Below are 23,610 nucleotides of genomic sequence, written 5' to 3' on the forward strand. Positions count from 1 at the left end.
GTTGATCGGTATCGTAGGTTCGAATCGCACGAATCACAAACGGTCGTGAAAATGCATCGGAATCTGGTTCTTTACATGTGTTTCTTTAAATTTACGTAAAGCGGGAATGAAAAAAGCGTATTCAACGGTTCCAATATAGACTCAGATGGGGATGATATGACATATACGGCGTGCATTTTCCAAAAAAAAAAATACGTGAAATATGTCTATGAAATTGTCGGTTCGTCCCGTTATCGGTTCATTGCAGCTGCTTCGAGAGTGAGGATCGATGAACAAGACTATAAATAACCTTTTAACGTGGTCGTAAAAGCCTATTTCTGCTTGGATTTGCACACACAAATTGCGTATAAATTTCACAATATTTCAGTCATCTTCGCTTGATGAAGAAGCGAAGCGAATCCACTCAGCGCAGAAGAACGAAGTACGCAAATTCTTAGTATCATTATTGTAAGTATTTATTCCTGCTGTATTTGAAATTTTATGACCAATTCTCTAATCTCGTTTGCATTAGAACTCAATGAGAATTATTTTTATTAATGAATATTTTCTATCTGAAGAATATGTATGACAAAACGGAAACTTTATCGTTTCAACCAACGAATTTATCGCAATGGTATTATGGCAATTGATCAATTATAAAGAGAGGATGCAAATATTTTCAAAAATTATAATAAAATAAATGATTTTTATTAATTTCAAACAACTCGAAAATAAACTAAAATCAGTAATAGTTTTAAAAGTTACAGATTTCTCTTTTTTTGTGATATAGTACAAAATATGTAAAGCATCGGCCTACAACAGTAAAATCTTCAATCATTACACTTCACTCATAGTTCGAAAAATGGGAGGCAGATGGCAGCATTATAACACACAGAAACAACCTTCACATTACGTTCACAACATATAATAATTCGTTAGAAGTTCCGAAGAGGAATATGGACGAGGTGCATGGGGTTTAGTAGCAGTAGTACATGGATCACCCAAAAAAGAGGCGCATTGGACCCACTTATTACGCTATTGCCCCCTATGCAGTACGTCCATTTACTCGTTAAAATTATTTATGACTCCAATGATCGGAACTTAGCAACTGATATAAAACGCAAATTTTTAAAAGAAAATTTATTCTAAAATATATGGGGTTTTTCAAGAACAATACAATCAATAAAATACCAGGTTATTTGGAAATTTAAAAAAAACCTTGAACTATTCAATAAAACATAGTTTTATAGTCAAATAGTAACTATATTATTAGCTTAAAAATGATCTCATTCGCTAATTTAAATTTAAAAAATTACTAGTAAAGTGCAAAATTTTTCCCCCCACATATCTTAAAAAAATTGTGAACCATTTATTCCGTTCTCAAGTGATGAATTGAAATAATGACCAATAATTTAAACAGAATATACTTGGAAATGTTCATTCAAAAACATTATTGTTCTTCCCATATACTAATGACATAAATCAAGTTTATTTAACCGTCCTTAGAACTAAGGAACAAAAATGCAAATGGAAAGCAAATAATTTTATGATATGCTTATCAGAGATCACTATGTACGGGGTATACTATAATGAAGCCTTTATCTCGTCAACCGTCCTTCGTAAAGGCGTAGTTTCGTTTTAAAAAAATGCTCAAAAGGCGCTCAAAAATTACCTTGCACCAGTTCTGAGACTGAAAATACAGTGTGTCACAAAATAAAAAATCGAACTTTTCATACGGTGTCTTTGTCCTCTACCTTCCAATTAGAAATTTGTTGCCTTGTCTCTCTCTCTTGAAGCCAACAAAAGACAAAACTTCCAAGTTTCCATTTTCATGATCTTCATAATTTAAGGCATATTTTTATATTTTAGAGCATTATTTTGCATATTCCAACATAAAAATTAAGAGACATTTTTACCCCCCCCCCCCCACACTATCTCCCCAATTTTCTCATTTCCCGCAATTGGCAATTTTATTGGTAAAATCAACTGAAAATTTTACACACCTTCGATGTCGTTTTTTTGGCAATGATTGGTGATTCCCTGTAATTTCCCGTATTTTTTTCTCGAGAAAAGTATGGTCAGCCCATTTATAAAAGCATATTTTTAGGTTTCTACGGCATATTTTTAAGTTTTTAAGAGCATAGCATATTTTTATGGAGCATATTCTGTAGGTTTTAAGTCATAAAAATCCTATCCCTATTCATAACTTTTCTCCAATTTCTGAATTCAAAAATATCTTAGCGAATATTGCACTTAGATACATGGAATTCTTTCTGATTGCCTCAGTAGATATAGGGCAACAATTTCCCAGTTAGAGGTCAGGGGACCGTATAAAAATTTAGATACAATTTCTAACGGTTTCTTATTTTGTGACACACTGTATTTTCACTCTCAAAACTGGTACAAGGTAATTTTTGAGCATATTTTGAGCATTTTTTAAACTGAAATCATACCTCTAAGACGGGCGGTTGATGAAATAAAGGCTGCATAAGCACTTTACAGGACACGCTGTATAGTTGAGAGAGATTCAGCCTCTCTTCGATAATTTGCATCTCACAAGTAATTTTAATTCACTTAATGAGGTGATGTTGAATGATTCTGGCGTTGAAACCGGTTTATACAAGGCTGTAAAATATTTGGAGATTTCATTCTTCTAGCAAAAAAGTTCATTTACAAGTATGATAAGAAAGTTCACTTTTTGAAATTCTAATCTCATTCTTTACCGTGAGTTATGTATTAATGAAATGGTCTATTCAAATATAGTCACCCGTGTTTTAAATAAGATATTTATCATGAAGTAGGGTTTTTGTTTTTTATGTATTTTCACAAGAAATCAATGATTTGCTCCCAAAGGACGCTGTATCATTAAAGAACTTGACAAAACACTTGAAGCGCTGCACTAATATTTATCAAATACGTTGTGCTGAATTAATATTTATCGTAATTTGCGTTGCGTAAAATTGGTACATTTCATTATGGTGGACACCCGATTAGACGTATTTCCTTCTACGTCTAATCGGGCTACAGGTGATAATTCAAGCTTTCGTTTCGTTGTGCTCAGCAACTAGCTGTAAAAAAAACTTAACAACTCGTTTCTGGATCCCGAAACGTAATATTTGCAAATGTTGTTGATCTGTTTTGGTATCTATACTAGTTGCATATAGAAATGTCCTGAATGGAATAGAATATGCCCCCATAAATAAATAGAAATGTCCATTCACAATTCCTCTCCACTTGTCAATACAAGATTCATTGAAAGACTGGTTATTTGGGGAGATGAAGATCCACAAATAACCAGTCTTTCAATGAAACTTGTATTGACAAGTGAAGAGGACATTTCTATATGCATGTAGCCATCTGGTGGCTTATGTCATTCACGAGCTATTAGTTGATTGTTGACGCCGTCCATGTACGGTGCCTTTCCACATACATATACGCTCCAAGGTTGAAGTATTCTATCTGCTTCCATAGCTTAGATGGTAGAGCACTCGTCCGGCAAGCGAGAGACCGGGGTTCGGGTCCCCGTGGGGGCAGTGATGAATTTTCTTCCTTGTAATCTTCATCTCCACAAATAACCAGTCTTTCAATGAATCTATACTCGTTTTCTACGTACCTTTTCATGGCTGCTGACCGGTGAAAGTAGTTGAGCAATTTCGTGGATTAGCAAAATAAAAAAATTTGTGCGATTTCTCGAAAAATAAACAAATGGCCAGGGTGGTGGAGCTAACTAAAAAAAACAATTTTGGGCCAATGTTACCCTCGTATGTGTCTAACTTTGGCCCATTTCACATTTCCTATCTTAAAGCATTAAATTAAAAGCTAGAATATTTCTTGAACCTGGGCCCGTAATAAAACTTTACTTGTTGTGTTGCAAAAAACCCTGTATTTCAACTTTTATTGATCATAAAAATATCTATATATTTTTTTAATTTTTACTTGATTTACTGACTACAACTAGTACCTGACTAAAACTAAACAAAGACACCTTTTGACAGGCCTTGGACTAATTATTAAAAATCACTAATTAACCATTTTGTGAAATTGAATAATAGCAAATGCTATTTCTTCATCGCGTAGCGTGGAGGGTTTGGGCCTGTTTAAAAGAGTGCTGCTATCGATAAACTATTGCATCTTTCTGAAAACGAAGCTGTATCAAAACTTATGAATTCGATTTCGGTATTAAGGTATTTCTAAAGAACATAATGTGGGAGTATTTATTTATATTTTTGCGTGATATAGGAGATGGCAGCAGCGATTAATCCGTTATCGACACTAGTGTTCTTCTTCATTTCGCTAGAGTCATTGGCTGATTCTACCCCACGTAGAGATGTCATTTCGAACGGAATCATTGGTAAATATCATTCTTATTCAAAATATATCGGACTTGGCTAAAACTTGTATTCCGTGTTTTTTGCCATTGGAAATGGAACTGATGTACTCGATGACACTGTTTCCCCCTTTCAATGAGGATTGATTCCCCCTTTAAAATTATGAGTCCGGATTAAGATAGTTATCGTAATGCATGTATATCTTTCTACCATATAGTCAGAGTATGTTACGATGAACTTGGATGCTTCGATACTGGTCCTCCATTTTACGACGCTTCCAAACGTCCGATAAGTTTGCCACCCGTCGATCCTTCCAAAGCCGACACTAAATTCAAGTTGTTTACACCTGGTCGGAAGCAAATACCTTACGAGCTCGAACCCAAAGAGGACTCGGTCCGAAAATCAGGATTCGACAAACGATTGCCCTTGAAAATCCTTATAATCGGTTACATAGAGGTAGTTACGGGATTTGACTATTTTTCGGTGAGTCTTCCCATGTCTTATCTTTCTCAATGGGTGCATGCGATATACAAAACGTTTAAAAATGCAGTTATGAAGTTGTTATATGTGTTACTGCCAAAGCCCGAAGTGCGGTAAATTTGCGACGAGGCCGGCCACTTCTCGAAGTGGTTGGAAATCCTTGGCCAAAACTCGATGTGCTGACATAAGACGGCTCGGTAGGAGCCAAATATATTTTTTTAAATAGCCAACCTGTGATACCTGTCCATTTATAACAGTTGTATTGGATTAGCTCCATGTGACAAGAGAAAAACAGTGAAATTTTAGAGAAAAGGCTATAAAAATAATTATACAAGCATATAGTTTCTTATGACTAATTTTGGAGAGAAAAAAAAGAATTTTCCGCATCGCGACTGCGGTTTCATGGTTGCCATAACGAACGTGGGCATAATTATCACGAAAAAATTCACCAACTTGACGACGATCCCGAATAATGTCTTTTGTTATCGGACTTTGGCCAGAGATCACCGGCGACTTCGGCAAATGTCCCGAAATTTCGGGCTTTGCATAGCATATGCACTGCTTCGAATTAATATTAACTACAAAACATCTCCTTTACAAATGTAAATTCAGCTCATGAAAGACGCTCTCCTCGAACGTGACCAGTACAACGTCATAATAGTGGATTGGTCGAAGAGCAATCGTGGGGTGTATCCTCAAGCAGTTGCTAATGCAAGGCTAATTGGTGTCCAAACTAGTCAGCTCGTGAAGTTTCTGCAGGTGAGGAAATCTAACTAATAAATTAGTTGAAGAAAGTAATACATTTTACTACCAAATTTTATTTAGCAAATTCAACGCTAATTATTTATTTTATTGATTAATTTAGTATTCACGCAACGTCAGCGCCAGCCAAGTGCACATCATCGGCCATAGCCTCGGTGCTCAGGTTGCGGGATATGCTGGGAAGCGTATTCAGAATCTTCACAGAATAACAGGTAAACTGTTGTTGGAATGCAAATAGAAATTCTTTCGAATAAATTTTAAACTTTGGGATTATCTTATTTGGGATGACATTCGAAATAATAAGCATATATGTAGGCGAGATATCTTGTACGTTACACGTACAGGCATAATTTTTCATGCATACCTTGTGTGCTGAAACAAGTTTATAACTTGTAGCGACAAATGAATTCCGCTCTGAGAAGTCATTTATAAAAGCATTGCCCTGTACCAGGGGTTCTGAAATTGTGCACTGCGGCCGCCCTGTTGCTCCTCCGACCTTGCAAAAGGAAAAAAAATGTCAGGGTCAACGATTTTTTTAAAGGTTTTTTTGAAAATATCCTTTGTTAGACAGTTCTGGGGGAGCTCGCGGATAAGCATTGAATAGGGGAAAATGGACGCCTCGGGTACGAAAAGTTTGCGAACCCCTGTGCTCTATACCGCATTTTTCATGTTCATCGAGATATTTAAGTTTCTGAGCCAATGATTTGGTTTTGTTCATGAACTGCAAAAATACAAATTAAATTCAAACTTTAGAGAAATGCGTAATTGCCATAACGCGTAACTGAAAGATAAAATAATTCCGGAGAATCATCGCAGTTTTATAACTACAGTCGCTTAATCGGGTAACAAATAAACGTATAAAATGGTCTGTAACCAAAATTTCTCCCATAGAAATAGATGATGATAAAGTTCCTCGGTTAGTAAAAAAAAAACCATGAAAAACTTTTATCCGCTTAATCGAATGTGTTGCCTATCACACATATCTTCCTTTTTTTGGCTAATTTCTGCTCAGAGAAACTTGAAATGCATTTCGTTTGAAGAATTAAGAGAATTTGCAACATTCGAGGGGTAAAGAAGAAAAAGAAGCCTTTATGGTGGAAGACGAGCATCCTACCACTGCATACCCGTAGGGCTATAATATAAAAAGAACATTGTCCAATTTCGATAAATCAACAAATAAAGGGAATGAAAATAAACAAGTAATGTAAATACTGTAATAGAAGATGGGTAGTAAATAAATGATTAAATATTAAGAACGCCACCTAAACAATAAAATAACGACTAAGAAGTAAATTTCTCTTTCCAATTGATGACAGTCCCCTGAACAGAGATTATCAAGATATTACGACGTGAGCGTAACAAAACATCGTCGTTTTACATCTTCAATATTTCGAACGATCATTTTAAATATAATCGTAATTTTTTGTAAATGAATTTTCGAAGCAGACATTACATTCCACTAATTAGTGTCTTAGTTTGAATGTATAACTGTTTAGGAGCCATTCTAATGATCTGCTAGGGGCTATTCAAGTATTACGTAAACAGATTTTCAGAAATTTTTGACCCCCCCTCCCCCTTTGTCAGCAAAAGTCTGCAAAACACTGACTCCCCCCCCCCTCTTCAGCAGCTTAGAATATTTCATATCTTCCAAAAGATTTGGTTGATGACGTAAGCAACCTTCAAACCCTCCCCCCCCCCCCGTCATCAAAATTCAGTAAATACGAAACCCCCACCTCCCCTTGATGCTGACGTAAATATATATATAATTTATTCACGATAAGTCGAACTCCGATTCCTCGAATATCTGTTTAAGTCGAAGTTTTTACTCAGCCCAAGAATTTTTCCGTATTTAAGTGTTAAAATTTTCCCTTAACTCGAAATTTTCTTCCTTTCCGGGAATGAGAGAAATTTAAAAAAAAAACATTTAGCAACAGAATTCAGCAGATTCATTTGCCTGCTTACAAAAAGTGAATGACTTCCTCACGAAAGAAGGACGAAAAACAGAGATAGTCAGAAATCATTGCATTTTTTGACATAAATCAATCTTTTGAATACAATTTATTCAATTAAATTTTATTCATACGAGAATCGTGTATGCGTCCGTTTCCATAATACAACATATACATCTAGTTTGTTTCCAAGTATTCTCATTCAATAATTAAACATAATTAAATTAGAGAACAACTTATCGTTTAGAATTTCTTCATCTAAAGTAGTCTGGCGTATTTTACTGATACGGTATTCGTAAATAGCACTGTAAAGATTTCAAAATCATACTTTACCCAACTCTGCAATCGGAATTTTCGATAAGTCGAACTAACAATAACTCGAAGTCTTTTGTCGGCCTCTGCACATTCGACTTATTCAGATTTGACTGTATGTGAACTTCTATATAAACTTGGAAACTTTTCTGCAGATTGTCATTTTAAGAAATAGTTAAAAAGTTAAAATTTTCATTGAAAAACCAAGCACTTACTTCGAGACTAAGATGGCGAAAGCTGTGCAGGGACAAATTTTATACATTTTATTGCCTTCCCCCACCTCCACCTAATGTCTCTTGCATCTATTACACAGGGTTGGATCCTGCAGGTTCTTATTTCACTGGTACTGCGAGTGTCGTGCATTTGGGAGCCGAAGACGCTGATTTCGTCGATGTGATACATACAAATATGGGGAACGTCAAGTTAGGTATCGTTTAACAACTGTAGAGTATTTGTATTATGGCAATATATATACTGTTGAATCTCGTTATAACGAACAAGAGACCGGAGAAATCATTTCGCTATAACGAAATTTCGTAATAAAGGAATTCCAGGTTTTTCCATCGCTCCTATTGAAACTCATCTGGGGGATTAAAAAAGTGTTCGTTAAAACGAGATTTTTCGCTATAACGGGATTCAACTGTATATACATATATGTTACGGTAAATGTGATAAATCGGATATTATGCGTAATAACCTGTGATTAAATTTGATAAGTACTTGAAATTTATCGCCTGTTATTATGCATAATACCCTAGTGTAATTGGTGAATTCGATAAAAGAGGAAAAAAGTTCCAAACGAATCTAGTATGTGTGACGAATATACATAGTTGAACAATGATAAATTTTGCAATCGTAAAATATAATGACACAATACATGAATGAATTATAATTGTGTATTATATCATATAATACGATTTATCATGTTCACCAATGACGTGGCGCTTGGATATTATGCGTAATCGCTGGTAAAAGCGATAATATTTTTAGAACTTATTAAATTTACCAACGACGCTTGAGTACTTGACACAGTCGCCAGTAAAAGTGATTAATTCAGGGAGATTTATCAAACTTACCAAAATGCCCGGTGATTATCCATAACAACTGGATTTATCGTATTTATCGTAACACACATTTCTTTCCAGCATTTGGGACAACCGACATCGTCGGAGACATGGATTTCTATCCAAACGGAGGGACCCGCCAACCAGCCTGCCAGTTTGTACCACGAATCTTGTATAAATATACTATAGGTAATGAGCCAGACTAATGATCATTCAGATATTCACATAAATATGTATTAGAAATCATTCTGATAGTTTTATTTTTCCTTATATTTCTATTTCAGAAACTCTCATTCAAAGAATCTGTGATCACTTCATTGCGATTAACTATTTCCTCGCTTCGATTAAGGGCAAGTGCGAATACGGATTCGTCGGAACCCAATGTCGAAGTTACGAAGATTACGAGAAAGGCACCTGTGGATCAAACCAGAGAGCCATCATGGGTTACGATTCTACTCCAATACCTGGTCTGCCCCAGGGATCCAAATTCTATTTGGATACGTCCGCCGTGTATCCGTATTGCTCATCACAACAATCAACATGATTGATGTTAGGCAATCGAATTATTTTGGATTCATCTCGAAAATTTCAATAATTCGTCCATCAATATGTGATTTGCTTTTCACCAATTTCCCGCCCCCCCCCCAAAATCATTTGTCCAGGATTTGCATAAATGGAAAAATATAATTTGTTTGGAAAGATTGTACGTAGAGATGGATAATTCCTGGAGAATAAATTATTTTATGAAAATTACGATTAAAGTCCGTTATAACGGCAGTTCACAATCACCGGGAAAATTGTCGTTGTTTCGTACTTTTCGCTGTAAGCGATTTTTCATTTTTCGCTGGTTGTAAAATTGTAGAAAATTGCTGCTTTATGCATTAAAGCGTCTTTCAGATCATTTCGTTCTCTAGTCACGAGTCGATTTTTCTTTTTGTTTCACAATTGTTTTTTTTTGGTTAATTCTCTAAGGACATGAGAAGAAAGTCTTTATCTCTTAGTCTCAATTAATTCATCACTGTTGATTTTCATCGATGTATGTATGGACTGCTACTTCACTAATTACCAACTCTGGCCATATTGCAATTTACTTGTCATTAACGAGTTGGGTTTGAAATGAAGGCACCATCTATCGGTGGACGGCTCAAGCTCGTTAAGGAAAATATCTACTCGTAGACATCAAAAACACTCTGATATCTTCTGCATACAGTAAAACTTCTCTTTTGGGAACACCGACATCACAAAAAAAAAAAATTCGTCGAGGGGTGACCGTTAATCAAGGGTTTGAAATGCATACTTTTATTATACAACGGAAAATCATTATTTAGCCGTGAAAGAGGGTTGACCATATCTGAGAGGTGTCCGTTAAAAGGGGTTTTACTGTACCTCCGGTGATATAAGCGTTTAATGGATTTCGTTCAAAGCACTTTTTGCGAAACAGTTCAGGCTTATGCGGACGACCTTTTGGTGATTGCATCCGCCCCTACTGTCAGGGGATCAGGCGATCTAGCAGAGGAAGCCCTCAGAACAGTGTCAAATTGGCTGCACATGCATAAGCTCACTCTCTCTATGGCTAAGACAAAATTCTTATGGAGACAAAATTCTCTCTCTTCTTCAAAGAAGAGGCCTCCCACTATCTGGTTCCAAGGAAAAACTATCAAGAAAACGGACGTGCTATGTTATTTAGGTGTCTTTATCGATAAGCAACTTAGCTGGGAAGATCACATCAAGGAACAGAAGAGAAAGGCGCCCGGTGTTCTTCAGAGGATGCGCCTGATGGCCGGATCACAGTGGGGATTAACACGGGCTCTAAGGAGATCACTCTATTTGACTGTGGTTGAGCCTATGATAGCTTATGGAGCTTCAATATGGCATTCTCCCAAGGTCCAGATGTTCAGACGGCTCGATGCAATACATAGACCCTTTCTCTTATATATCTCTAGTGCGTACAGAACTACACCTACAAATGCTCTTCAGGTGATTCTAGGGCTTCCACCATTATCCGTGAAGGTAGAATTCCTTGCCAGAGTCACGCGTCTTCTAAAGCTTCACAAGTCATGTTCATTGCTTGGGGGAACATTAGTTCCCGACGCCAGCAGACTATAGGCTGGTCCTCGCATCTCGCAGAATCTCTGCAGGTCAATCAAGTTCTTCGGAGGACGATATACCTAAGGAGAATTCCGTCGTATATTACACGGATGGCTCTAAACTGGAATCAGGTACAGGAGCTGCCTGTATAAAAACCGTGGGAACGGAGATCGTGCATAAATGTGCTGCTGAACTAAAAGAAAACAACTCAGTATATTCAACTGAAATGCTCGCTGTATTTACAGCAGATCTGGATGCAGCTACAAAAAGGGCACGGACTGTAATAAAATCGGATAGCCGTTCGAGTATCCAGGCCATTCTAAATCCACTCTCTGAAAACGCAATGGCCAGAAGGATCAGGAGTATACTTGTATCTCACCCTTCAATACGCATCTCCTGGGTTGAAGCCCACAACGGCCAGTGGGGAAACGAGCTAGCGGATGCGGCGGCTAAACAAGTGACCAATACCGTACAACACAAACGGCGACATGACCACAGAAAAAATTGCTACCGCAGCGAGTCCCCCATTGAGGGGTTAGCGCCAATACCGGAGACTTTTGCGAGGAACTCTTATATCCAGCCTCGTACGCCAAGTCTTTCCTCTGGAGGGACATGATAGCAAAGTGGCAACTGGATTGGGATATACCGGAGGCATCAGGAAGATCAACTCATGAAGTTATAAAGAAAGTAGATACTAGGAGCAGGGACAGGTCACACGAGCTCATCTTATTTGTCACCGGTCATGGACCTTTCCCGGCAAACTTACAGCGCGTTAAAGTGATTGCCAGTTACAAATGCTCTTGTATTGAGCCTGGCACGCCCCTGCACTACGCTACATGCTGTCCAGAAACGATGCCCTTTCACTTCCGTTCGCCGGCTGCCCATCTACACAGACCATGGATGCTTGGCATACTACGTCGAGAGGAATCAAAGGAAAAGATAAGAAAAATGGTGAAATTCCTTGAGGAACATCCTGGGAAGATAAGGGATCCGTCTCCTCCAGCTCCTGCAACTCCGGTACCAGCACCTCCGTTAATCGGAGATCGCCGCGTCTTCACCCTGACAGTGCGCTGGTGGCACTGTTTGAAGGCGGGGAGCAGGATGAATCCTAAATCTATAATCAAGTGTCCCGGAGATATTTTAAAGACCTTCAACTGTGATCAAAAGCGAATTGGACAGAGTGTACTGAACTGCCCGAGCGCAATGGGGTGCTCTGCCTTTCTGTCAAACGATCCTCGATCAATCAAATTTATTTAATTTCAATTTATTTACTTATTTAATTTAATCGAATTTCTGATTGCGCCTTTGCGATATGATTTTATACAACTTTCCACGATTATTTATTATCCGTGCCCGTTGCACTTTGAGTTTAACTTGATTAATTTGATTCTTCTTTTTACATAATTCCTAATTTCCTTTCACTATATGTAATCTTTGACGTATCAATAAATAATGGTTTTGCCGGAGATGCCCTGGAACTCCCCCCTTCTGGGGGGGGGCGAGGAGCTTACGTTGCTTCTTGCGACAGAGCCTGGGTGTCTCGCGGTTTCTCCAGTTCTCCAGTATCGTCAGATTGTTTAATACAAATACATCGCCACAACAAGCAAAATGCCATACGAGGTGGCTGATAAAAAGATGCCCATAAAAATATGGATGTCATATATTTCAAAAATACAGCAACCCAATTAAAAATGCAATTAATAAAAATTATAAACAATATATACACATGATAAAATATTATACAACGCCCATAAAGAATACTTATGGTTGTCTTATTCTAAGTTGTTTTTTTTTTTTGAGAGAGGGAGAGAGAGAGTAAAGTTTTATATTTGATAGCTTCTCGATTTTTACCCCAACATGTTTATCGTATTTCTTTTTAAACGTGTCAATTGTGTTACAATTTACTACCTCCGGGGGTAAGCTATTCCATTTATTAACAACCCTATTGGAGAAAAATTCCCTGCGACACCATAACCTTGCATTGTCCCTCACCAATCGATACTGGTGTCCGCCTTGTAAAGCAGTCGATTGGCGGTGTACTAAAAGTTCATCGTCCATCCTATCCATCCCAAAGACATATTAACGTCTAAAAAATTTCCCACTTCAAATGATGTCTCAGAAATCGTTGAAAACAAAACAACAGCGATTGGTCATAGCGATATAATATTGACGTCACACTTTCCTATGGATATGAATTAGACGAATAGAAATTACCTCTAGCGGAATCATCGTCCCTTCATCTTACGTTTGAAAAATTATTTTTAAGTTAAAGAGTGACATCTAATCGTTAAAAAAATATGGGATGGGGTGGCTGTAGCAATAACATCGATGTCACACTTTGCGCAAAGATGGCGGATAAGTTCAGCCTGGTGTTTCCGGAAGTTACAGATGTGAACAAAACCGAGTTGTTCAGCTGGTTTATGACACAAAATATACTGATGGTGGACATCGTGACTGCCAATCTTTAAAGCTTCAGCGTAAAATTCACGCTTTCGTTGGAAAGATTAAGCTCTTGTAACGATGAATGAGACTTCGCAGCTCCTACCTGTATCGCAGCTCTTAAGTAGGGTTTTCCTAGGAGTATGTTTTCTGTGCCGCGTGCAACGTGAATCGTCCAGCGCGACACGCCGTCCACTCACCAATAAGAAAAGCAGCCTGACTGTTTTCCTACAGAGCACAATACGCCTCACGACCGCGCTTTACGTCGGGAGTGATTGGCCGACTGCTTCTGGAGGAGTCAAATGCGTCGTGCTCAGCGCGTTTTGCAGATTTTCTCTTCATTCTTGTTTTCTTTCCCTTCTCTTCAAATTGGAGCATGCAGACGACAGAGTAGCTGATGCCAAGGCCATATACTATAATATAGCTGCCCTGATCTGTTGCGTCACGCTAGGAAAACACAAACGCGTAGCGTAATTATGCAACACGTTTCTGCCGGCGCGAAATGGTCTAATTCAGTTCACGCGGCGCAAGAAACATATTCCTAGGAAAACCCGGCTTTAGGTGCGTGACGTCACGGCGAGTTGAAAATATTGATTTGTGCATGCCTTCATTTATGCTTGGAAGTGGTTCTTTTCTTTTATGAATGCATAATATCTACTAAACAGTTCTTGCGAGTACAGTTCTTGTGAATTTACAGTAGACGTAAAAAACCTCTACAAATGTAGAAAGTAGCCCAACATGTAGCATATAGAATGGTTGAAGAACATTTAAATATATACTATGTTTCTCGATTAACATTCAAGGGAGTTATCCGCATTTAAATTTTGGAAATGTTGCCTTTTTTGATTAGAATTTGAGCTGGTTAATTGTGAACAATTGAAGTTTTCTACGTCGCCCGTTGATTGCAGAAGGTTTCAATTAGCCCAGGAAGATACCATTACTACCCTTTCATCATTAACATAAGAAACATGATCATTAAATCACGGCGGGACCTCCCATAACGGACACTCCCGTTAGCGGATACCTCCACTGATGGACACAATTTTGAATTACATCGACGGGACTCAATGTGTCTTACTATCCATTAACGGACACTCTTTGTTAGCGGACAAAATTTTCGGTCCCATGGGTGTCCGTTATGGATAGGTCCGTTTTGGAGAGATGAAAAATATTGTAATGTATAAAAAGGGTGGATATGTCCCACTTTTGATGGAAACGTCTAACTTTACATTGTAATTTCTACCAAAAATATTCCCGTTTGAATAATATCGGGTGCATAATCTGGGTGCAACTGCAATGAATCATTGCTAACTTTTTTCTGACACAACTTTGCCTCATTTGAGGTAACGGAAGTAAAGTGCTTTGCATCAGTCAGGGGTTGTAAGTGGTTCTATCTATCTATCTTTCCAAAGTTCCTGGGAAAAGTCTCGTTATCATCCAGAGCTCCATAGATCAGTCTCTTCATCGTCCTGGGTTGCCTGTAACCAGCTTGCAATCAATGAGGATTCCGTGGTACAGTCTTGCAATCATCAAAAGCTCCGTGTAACACTCCCGCAACTATTGAAGGTTGAACTAGAACAGTGGTGGCGAACTTTTCACTGTCCGATGGTCAACATAATGGTCAGCTGCAACGCCACGGACCGCACCAGGAAAAAACACTCTGGTGTATAGCCGCAACAGAGTAAAATGGACTCCAGTTCATAATTCGATGCATATTAATTGTTTATCTGGTTAGGTTCCCAACTAGATGACATGTGTATCAAAAACTACTCTTTCTCTGCTTCTTCAGCAAAAATTAAGACGCTAACTTGCATAACGATGTGGCGGAAAGATATTGAGAAGAAAATACGCATAACAACTTCAAAAGCAATTTATGTTCAAAAAGACAGTATGATGATAATAATACATAACAAATTACTATCGTCGCTGGAAAATAATGATGTAAATGCGAATCAGGAAGTCTGCTGTGTGTGTGGAAACCAATAATAGCTCAAATAATCATCAGAAAATCAGTTTAATACTAGTCGGGGGGCTGCACAAATTCACCTCGCGGGCCGCATGTAGTTCGCAGACCAGGCCATCCCTGAACTTTAGAGTTACCAGATTCGAAATCTCAGAAAAGAGGACGCCTGCGAGCACCCTTGATAACATCATTTTCCCCATTGCACAACAGATGACGCACTTTTCTTCCAAAAAAAAAACTTACCACCACAAAAGTTTTTCCCAAATAAAATAGAACCGCCATGTATGTTACGGAAATTTGATAAATCCACTTATTATGCATAACCACCGGCTATTATGCATATTTACCAACCATTTTTGTAAGTTTAATGAATTTTGTTTTTCACATTTACCGGTGATTATGTGTAATCCCCAGCTCTCGTAAGTATGATAAATCGTCAATGAATTATTTGAATTTGCCGGAAATTTTGTTTAAATTTCAGTTAAGTATGAAGGATTCGATCAGTGATGTTGCTTATGTTTAAAAATGTGAAGGAAGCTCACATTGCAATGCTGATAATAATTTAAACCTTTTGTTTTTATTTCCTAACACTTATTTTTATTTACCGTATTTTAATGTGTATAAGGAACCCCTTTTGTCGAAAATTTGGTCCCAAAAATAGGAGGCGGTTCCTTATACATGGATAGCATTACAGATATATCTTTTAAACTTTTTTCCAGATTTTAGACCCAAAAAATTAGTGGGTTCCTTACACACGTTAAAATACGGTAATTTAGTTTTTATGGCAAAGTATTTGTAGGGCACCCATCCCGTACGGGCGAAACCAATAATTGGTCGAATTTAAGTGATATTTTTGGAAGTGTTCTTCTATATTTATCATACTTACTTCAATCGAGAATAATGCATAATTACGGTAAAAGTGACTAATGTATCAAACTATCAAACTCTCCAAAACGATTGTTGCCGCGTATAATTGAGATTAATTAATGAACATATGAACAGAGTTTACGAGTTTATTATCATTATAGGCCGGAGCCCTTGTATTACAATCAAGCAGCAAAAAGAACGGCAAATAGGTGGCGTGCAGAATCATCAAATTAGATCACTAGGAGTTACACAGAAATGTCGTAATGCAATAAAAAAAACGCAACAGCAGCTCAGAAACAAATCGAATTTTCCTTGCAATGACATTTTAAGAGACATAAAAAATCATTCACCAAAACAGTATCTGTCGTCAATAATTTAACCAGATCAAACAATGAAACGAATTGCAATTGTGACAGCGAATATCTGATTCCCTCTAGGACTACACATGAAAAAAATCTGGGGCGCATTCTTGGTTGCAGAATGGGCAGGTAAGGCGAAATCTATCTATTCCCTTTATGAAGTTACAACGTGCATACAGCATATTTTTGATGTAAATGAAACTGTAGTTACCATTGAGATATATATTCTTCAGGGAGGAAATATAAATCAAGATTTTTATAAAAATGATGGAAATCCGACTTACGTATTCGGTTAAGATAATGAACGTTCATAAAATGATTCCCAGCATCTCGCTGAGGATTCTAGAATTATTGACGAAGCAGAGGAAATTAAAGGTCAATGATTAAAGAATTATTCCCGGTAATTTTTTTTGAAAAAAGTAAAAAAAAAAACGACCTCCCCGGCCTATTTTTGAGTCAATGCCAAATCTAACGCACGTTTTTAACAATCTCGTTTCGGGCAACCCAAGAACCCTATCTAACGATTTTAATGTTCGTTGTAGGATAGCAAAATGAAAGGGCAGGCGACCAAATTCAAAGTAAACGATGTACGAAGGGACAGAACGAGGTAGCGAATAACTTTTTTTGAGATGAATCTAAGAAACAATGAATCTAGACTGACACCCGTCAAAGTTCCATACTTCACATGCGAACAAGGCCGGAGGTTAGTTAATGTTACCGTACATTGATTTTGTTTTCCCTTCAGAATTTCAGACCAGGCGGGAAAGTGAGGAGAGGGGTAATGACGGCCAAAAGCTAAGCAGTAGTCTTGGACTTGAAATATCTCGCGGCATTTTGACATAGCACAGACATTATGAGTTGGAGCAAAAAAATCAAAAAATATAATGACGATCCGTGTCCCCTCGTTTTTAATGAATTATGCCCACCTTCCGATCAGTTTTATTACTTCGTCTGGAGCAAGGTGGGTGGTTTCTTTCTATACCCCCAGAAGTTGTTTTTTTTTTTCATCTTTTGGGAGTATGTTTTTCCCCAGTATTTTGAGTGTTGTTTGCATCCTATTTTCTTCATTTCTGAATGGAACAGGCACCCCCCCCCCCCACTCATTTTAGTACACGGCATCAGCTGTTGGTAAGCAAAGAATGGTGGTCTCGAAATGGATGTTCGGGTCTTCTTCTTCCAGAGCTGTCTGCTTATTCGACTGTCTTTCATGTTATCTTGAGGCAAGCTGGGTCATGATTAGAATAGCATCTGCCCTGCTTGGAAGCAACTTGGATTCGTCTGGGAATTTCGAGGGCGTTAATTAAAGCATGTGAAAATCATAGGCGGAGATAGACTTGGAAGTTTGGGGTGGGGGGCACGATGATGATGTTGATGTCAATTCATCTATACATATATGCATTAGATCAGTCGACTTCACCTTTGATGCTGGGGGGCAATGCCCCCCCCCCCGCCCCTCCCTTATCACCGCCCATGGTGAAAATGTGTGTGTATGGGGGGGGGGAACACACACGCAAACACTCATGATAATGAAGAGAAAAATATTTTTCACAGAGAAAAAAAAATTCCCTTAAAAAAAAAAAGTGATTCCGGAAACCTGAAAAGGACAAAAGACTGAATTTTTCTAAAACATCGGAGGACGCTTGAAATCACCCCAAAAAGAAGGACGGATGGTAACCCCACTTGAACTAGGACGTTAAACATCTGAGCTGGAGAGGTGTGCTGCCATCTATATGATGCATTAGAAAAATAAAAATAGGAAGCAATTTTTCTTGAATATGGACAATCGTAATTTAATTCATTCCACCATTATATTGTAAAAAATTTCAATCACTTAAAAAAATAATCACCAAAGTATTATTCCAAACAAATTTTAACTGTTCAAGAAAGTAAAATATTATATGATTTTATATATCAAACATTTCAAGACGCAGTTATTGTGGTTTGACTGAGTGTGGTGGAGTTCTTTTCGCGAGAATTTCTTAATACCTGTATGCGAGGCTAGATGATTGATTCATTGCTAAGAAAACAGACAGGACGTGGATAAACATGTCACTGTATGTCAGAGCCGCCTTTACCAGACGCGGGGCCTGGTGCGAAAATAATAGTGGGCTCCTTAGCCCAGATTTTTTTTTTCTTCTGTAAGAGAGGGGAATCGAATATTCAGAAAATGTAAATTTAGAATATATCAAAGAAATAATTTCAGAATTGAAAGTTCAGAATTCCAGAAGTGATGAAAATTCATTTTTCCAGAGTTAATGAAAAATTCCAGAATTAATGAAAATTCAGAATTCCAGAACTGATGAAAATTCTGAATAAATAAAAGAAATAATCTCAGAGAGGGAGAGGAGAGATTTGATGAAAATTATAATTAGAAATTTAGAATTTATGAAAGATATTATTGTTACCGTGAATGCGGGGCTGGTGCGAAAGTAATAGCATGGCCAGGTGCGTCTCAACAATTTTTTGGCATCAAAGATGTTTAGGAGGGGGGGGGGGCACTTCACCCCAAGTTTATGTATTTTGTAGGGGGAAGGTTATTATTTCAAATATACGGGAATGCTAAGAAACGTAAATACCAAAAAAAATTAAACATGCTGAAGGTAATTTTAAACTAATGAGAGAAATAATTCCAGCACCAATAAAAATGCACAATTGACAAAAGAAGAGAATCGAAGAAGAAAAAATGATGAAAGTTCAGAATTAACGGAAGAAATAATTCCAAGGTGCTAATGAAAATTCGGAACCAATGAAAGAAATAATCCCAGAATCGACGAAAGAACTAATTCCAGAATTATTGGTGATTTTCTAGAATCAGTGCAAGAAATAATTTGAGAATTAGTGAAAGCCTCCAATATCTTACCGTGAGCGTGGGGCCTCACAAAGTGCGGGGCCCGGTGCGGTCGCACCCGTCGGACACCTGTAAGGGTGGCGCTGGATACTTCTAAGCAAACTCCTAAACGTTCGTTTTATACTTCTGACCTTTTTTCATCAAGTTTTATAAAGGGTTGGTGATTTTAAGTGATTTGAGCCATCTGTAATTGCCAACAGATGAGTGAAAGGTATATACAGGGTGGGCAAAAAGTCCGTAGAAACTTTTAGAGGCCCTGCCTTAAACAATGTATATTAAGCATTAACATCTCATGTTAAAGTATTTATTCAACTACTGACTCGTAACGCAAATTATTAACTTTGTGTGTATGATCAAAACAACAGCTGTAATTTATTATCCTTACTCGTGAACGATTCAAGCTAACACGACCGAAAAATACGCACTAAAACCATCTCAATCCGGTTACAAGAGCAACCTACGAAGAAAAATTTATTAACATAAAAAATCAATTACCATTTAAAATATCGACCATGCATTGGTCGAGCCCAAACATAGTTTTTGATAATCAGTAATTACTACACTGGTGTAAGAAATTAAGAGAATGTGCAGACCTGGTCGATTATCTCTAGAACTACTGTACCGATTTTAATGAAATTTGATATGTACATACATTGATACAATACAAAACAAATATCCATTCAATAATTGTAATACACACGCATGATCGTGCGTAACACTCGTTGGAATCGGAAGGTATGAAACAGCGGTTGCAGAATAAACAAAAAAATGAGTTAATAGATGGGTTAATAGGGGGTATGGTCCCCTCTTACAGATATACAGGTCTCGCAACGTGATTTCATACTTGAAATAAGGCAGTTTATCATTTCCTGTGGCAATTGGTCCCACTCGTTCAGCAACGCTGTTTTCATTCCCTAGATGGTTCCCGGAGGGATGGGGGGGGGTTGCAATTGCCCTCCCTAGAGCGTCCCAGACATGCTCTATAGGGTTAAGGTCTGGAGATCTGGCTGGCCAATCCATCCGGCGAATATCCTCACTCTCTAGAAAATCGTCGAGCAGAAGAGCTCTATGTGGCCTCGCGTTATCGTCCATTAAAATGAACTCAGGGCCAACTGCACCCCTGAAAAGGCGAACATAGGGCTCCAAGACCTAACACCAGTCACAGTGTCTCTTTGAAAGACATGAAGAGGTGTGCGGCCATCCAACGTGATGCCTGCCCAGACCATTAAATCTCCTCCGCCATAATGGTCGATTTCGCGGACATTGGAGGGTAGGTAGCGGGTCCCTGGTTCTCTCCATATGAACGTACGGCGAGAATCGGTGCTTAGGCTGAACCGGGACTCATCAGTGAAGAGAACGGTCGCCCATTGATCCATACTCCAATCTCTATGCTCTCTGCACCATGATAAACGGATTCTCCTGTCCGTAGAAGTGAGCGGGACGCAAACAGAAGGTCTTCTTGCAAACAACCCTCTCTCATGAAGTCTTTTGGAAACAGTCACCCTTGATACACGGGTTCCTGTGGCTGCATACAAGTCACGAGAGGGCTGAGAAGCTGTAGCACTCCTGTTACGCCTCGCTATAATCGACAAATGGCGATCTTCTCTGGCCGTCGTGGCTCTTGGACGACCTTGCCCAGGCTTTCTCTCGATTGATCCGGTATCCTGGAACTATTTCCATAAGTTACACACGACGCTGGGCGTTAAATTGAAAGCTCTACAAATCTGGACTTGAGATTGGCCTGCTTCTAGCCTCCCCACAATTCGCCACCTCATTCCATCATCTAAACGTTGGTGGTTACTCATTTTTACTGTTACAATTTGAAATTAACCGATTGCTACAAAATAACACCAAGAAATTTGCCGAGGTGTGCTAGCGAACGAAATGCGTCTTAACTTACGCGCGCTTATAAAGCCTGTTTCTCTACTGGCTCCACCTACACACACGTGTACGTTTACGTATTTGACGTACAAGATTTGCATTTTTGTCTAGAAGCAGTGGTTTTACATTCAGTTTAGTTCTTTTCATGAAATTCGATAAAATATGCAAATTCTCTTAATTTATTTCACCAGTGTATATAGAATCCCAGGGTCTTAAATTTGTTTAAATAACGACACGAAAACGAATGTATGTTTCTTTTTCTACGGTGTGCATTGAACAGCGACATCTATCAACGAATGTGTTTTTGAACTAGAATTTTTAAAAATTTAAGAAACACACACAAATCCTAAATATTATTCTTATATTTATTATTCGTCGCTAACTAAAACTTAGTTTTGTCATTACTGGAAAACAGACTTGACTGTTAATGTTATAAGTAAGTATATTATAATATTTTTTAAATTATTTTTTTTATAATATGTGTTGAAAGCGGCAAAAATTTATGTGTAATACAGCAAGGTGAAGGTGAAAGAAAATCGGGCGCTTCTCTCGTAATTGCCGTTTTCCGGGAATGTCCGGCAAATGAAGCTTTGAAAGTCAAAAACGGATAATTCTAGATACTTTATCCGTGAACATGATCTTTTCAGTTGCCATATATTGGTGTAACGCGGCGCACACGTCGCGAAAAAATATCTCAAGTATTATTTAAAAAAACAATACGATATCTAGAAACTATCCATACTTAGAATAAGACAACCATAAATACATTATGGGCATTGTATAATATTTTGCCATGTATATATATATTGTTTATAATTTTTTCGATTGGATTTTTAATTGGATTGCTGTATTTTGGTAGTAAAAGTTGTATATGGCATCCATACTTGTTATGGGCATCTTTTTCTCAGCCATCTCGTTGGGCATTTTGCCTGTTGTGGCCTTGTATTTGTATTTAAAAAAATTACATACAAATATTGCGCACTGAATAGAGACTACTGATGGGGTCTTGTAGGTTCTAGGCCCTCTTTGACGTTTTTGATAAGGTACTCATTTCCGTAAGAGAGAAGATTGAATTAAAAAAAAAGATATAGCAAACGATAAGCGATATAGCAAAAGATAAAGACAGCAAACATAACACCCGTGTGCCAAAGAGGTAATTACAAAATGTGAGAAGCTGTCAAATTCCACCAGTGTAACGTTACCAGCATCCCAAACATTACCAGAACCGTGTCAGTGGGTCCGGGACGTTAAAACTTTTTGGTGAATGGAGTGATTGGCTGATTTCATATGCAGTCGAACTTGGTTGATTCAGAACCGGAAGAGTTAGACTAATCAAATTCATCAATATAGGATAACTATACTTGCACAAAAACAAAAAAATTTGGGTTTTTTTTTTCCTCAATTTTTTTAAATTTTAATTGCGATTGGTGATGGTACCCTCTTGACAAGGATTTTTATATGACAACTGGCGATGTCCCGTATCTTACAGATTATTATTCAAGTTCCCAGTTTATCGAATTTTATTTTTCTCAATGAAATATGTCCATCTGATCATTTGAATATTTTTCGTGAAATACATGTTCCTTTACTACGATTTATGGCAGCCCTTTATTTCCTACACCCTTCAGCTATATATTTCAGCAGTAATTGGCAAATTGCATTTCAAGCAATAAATTGCAATTTTCGGCAAAATTTATTGACATATACCATATTCAGGACCGTAATTTCCTGCATTCTCCTCGATGACGTGTGGGTGAACCTAAGTATGAAGGTACAATTTTATTTGAACCCATATGGGTATTACCAAAATCAATTACAACGAATGAATAATTTTATCAACTCTGCCTGCGGACCACCTATGCCATCGTCTCGTCGTGTGGACTACCTCTGGTCCATAGGTTGAGAAACGCTGGAATAAATGAATAAATTTTATTTAATTGTCCCACCTACATCAACATATCCAATGAATTTTGCTATTTTCACAATGTCATATTTCTAATTTGAAAGCCCATTTTCAGGATTAAAATCAAACTACAAACCAAATTTTGCGGGTCGCAATTTGTAAAATTAACTTTTCGAAATCGCGTTACAGCGAAACCGCGTAGAGCGAGGGATACCCGTACAGCAATTCCTTCAATTTTCATGAAATTTTCAACTATTTATGAACATATAGGACACCTTGAATATGAGAAAATTTTTTAAGGGGGTGATTACGTTTAAATTATTGACCAGGCACACCAAAAACCCTTTTGAAAACCTGCCGAAGCATCTTGAAATTTTGGAAGTCTCTG

General features: G+C 37.8%; 1 protein-coding gene across 1 annotated transcript; it reads left to right on the plus strand.

The window, feature by feature from the left end:
* The first annotated feature begins 366 nt into the window (after positions 1-366).
* On the plus strand, positions 367-9,525 carry LOC149083953 (pancreatic triacylglycerol lipase-like). Its single transcript, XM_089234327.1, has 8 exons — positions 367-421; positions 4,219-4,330; positions 4,525-4,790; positions 5,400-5,546; positions 5,653-5,761; positions 8,124-8,237; positions 8,956-9,063; positions 9,159-9,525. The coding sequence occupies exons 2-8, from the start codon at positions 4,222-4,224 to the stop codon at positions 9,416-9,418; spliced, it is 1,113 nt and encodes a 370-aa protein (XP_089090453.1). The 5' UTR covers positions 367-421; positions 4,219-4,221; the 3' UTR covers positions 9,419-9,525.
* The last annotated feature ends 14,085 nt before the right edge of the window (positions 9,526-23,610 follow it).

This window comes from Pholcus phalangioides, unplaced genomic scaffold, assembly GCF_987345545.1.
Source record: "Pholcus phalangioides strain wild (caught in Gottingen) unplaced genomic scaffold, Ppha-v1.0 ptg000008l_1, whole genome shotgun sequence".
NCBI classification, from domain to species: domain Eukaryota; kingdom Metazoa; phylum Arthropoda; class Arachnida; order Araneae; family Pholcidae; genus Pholcus; species Pholcus phalangioides.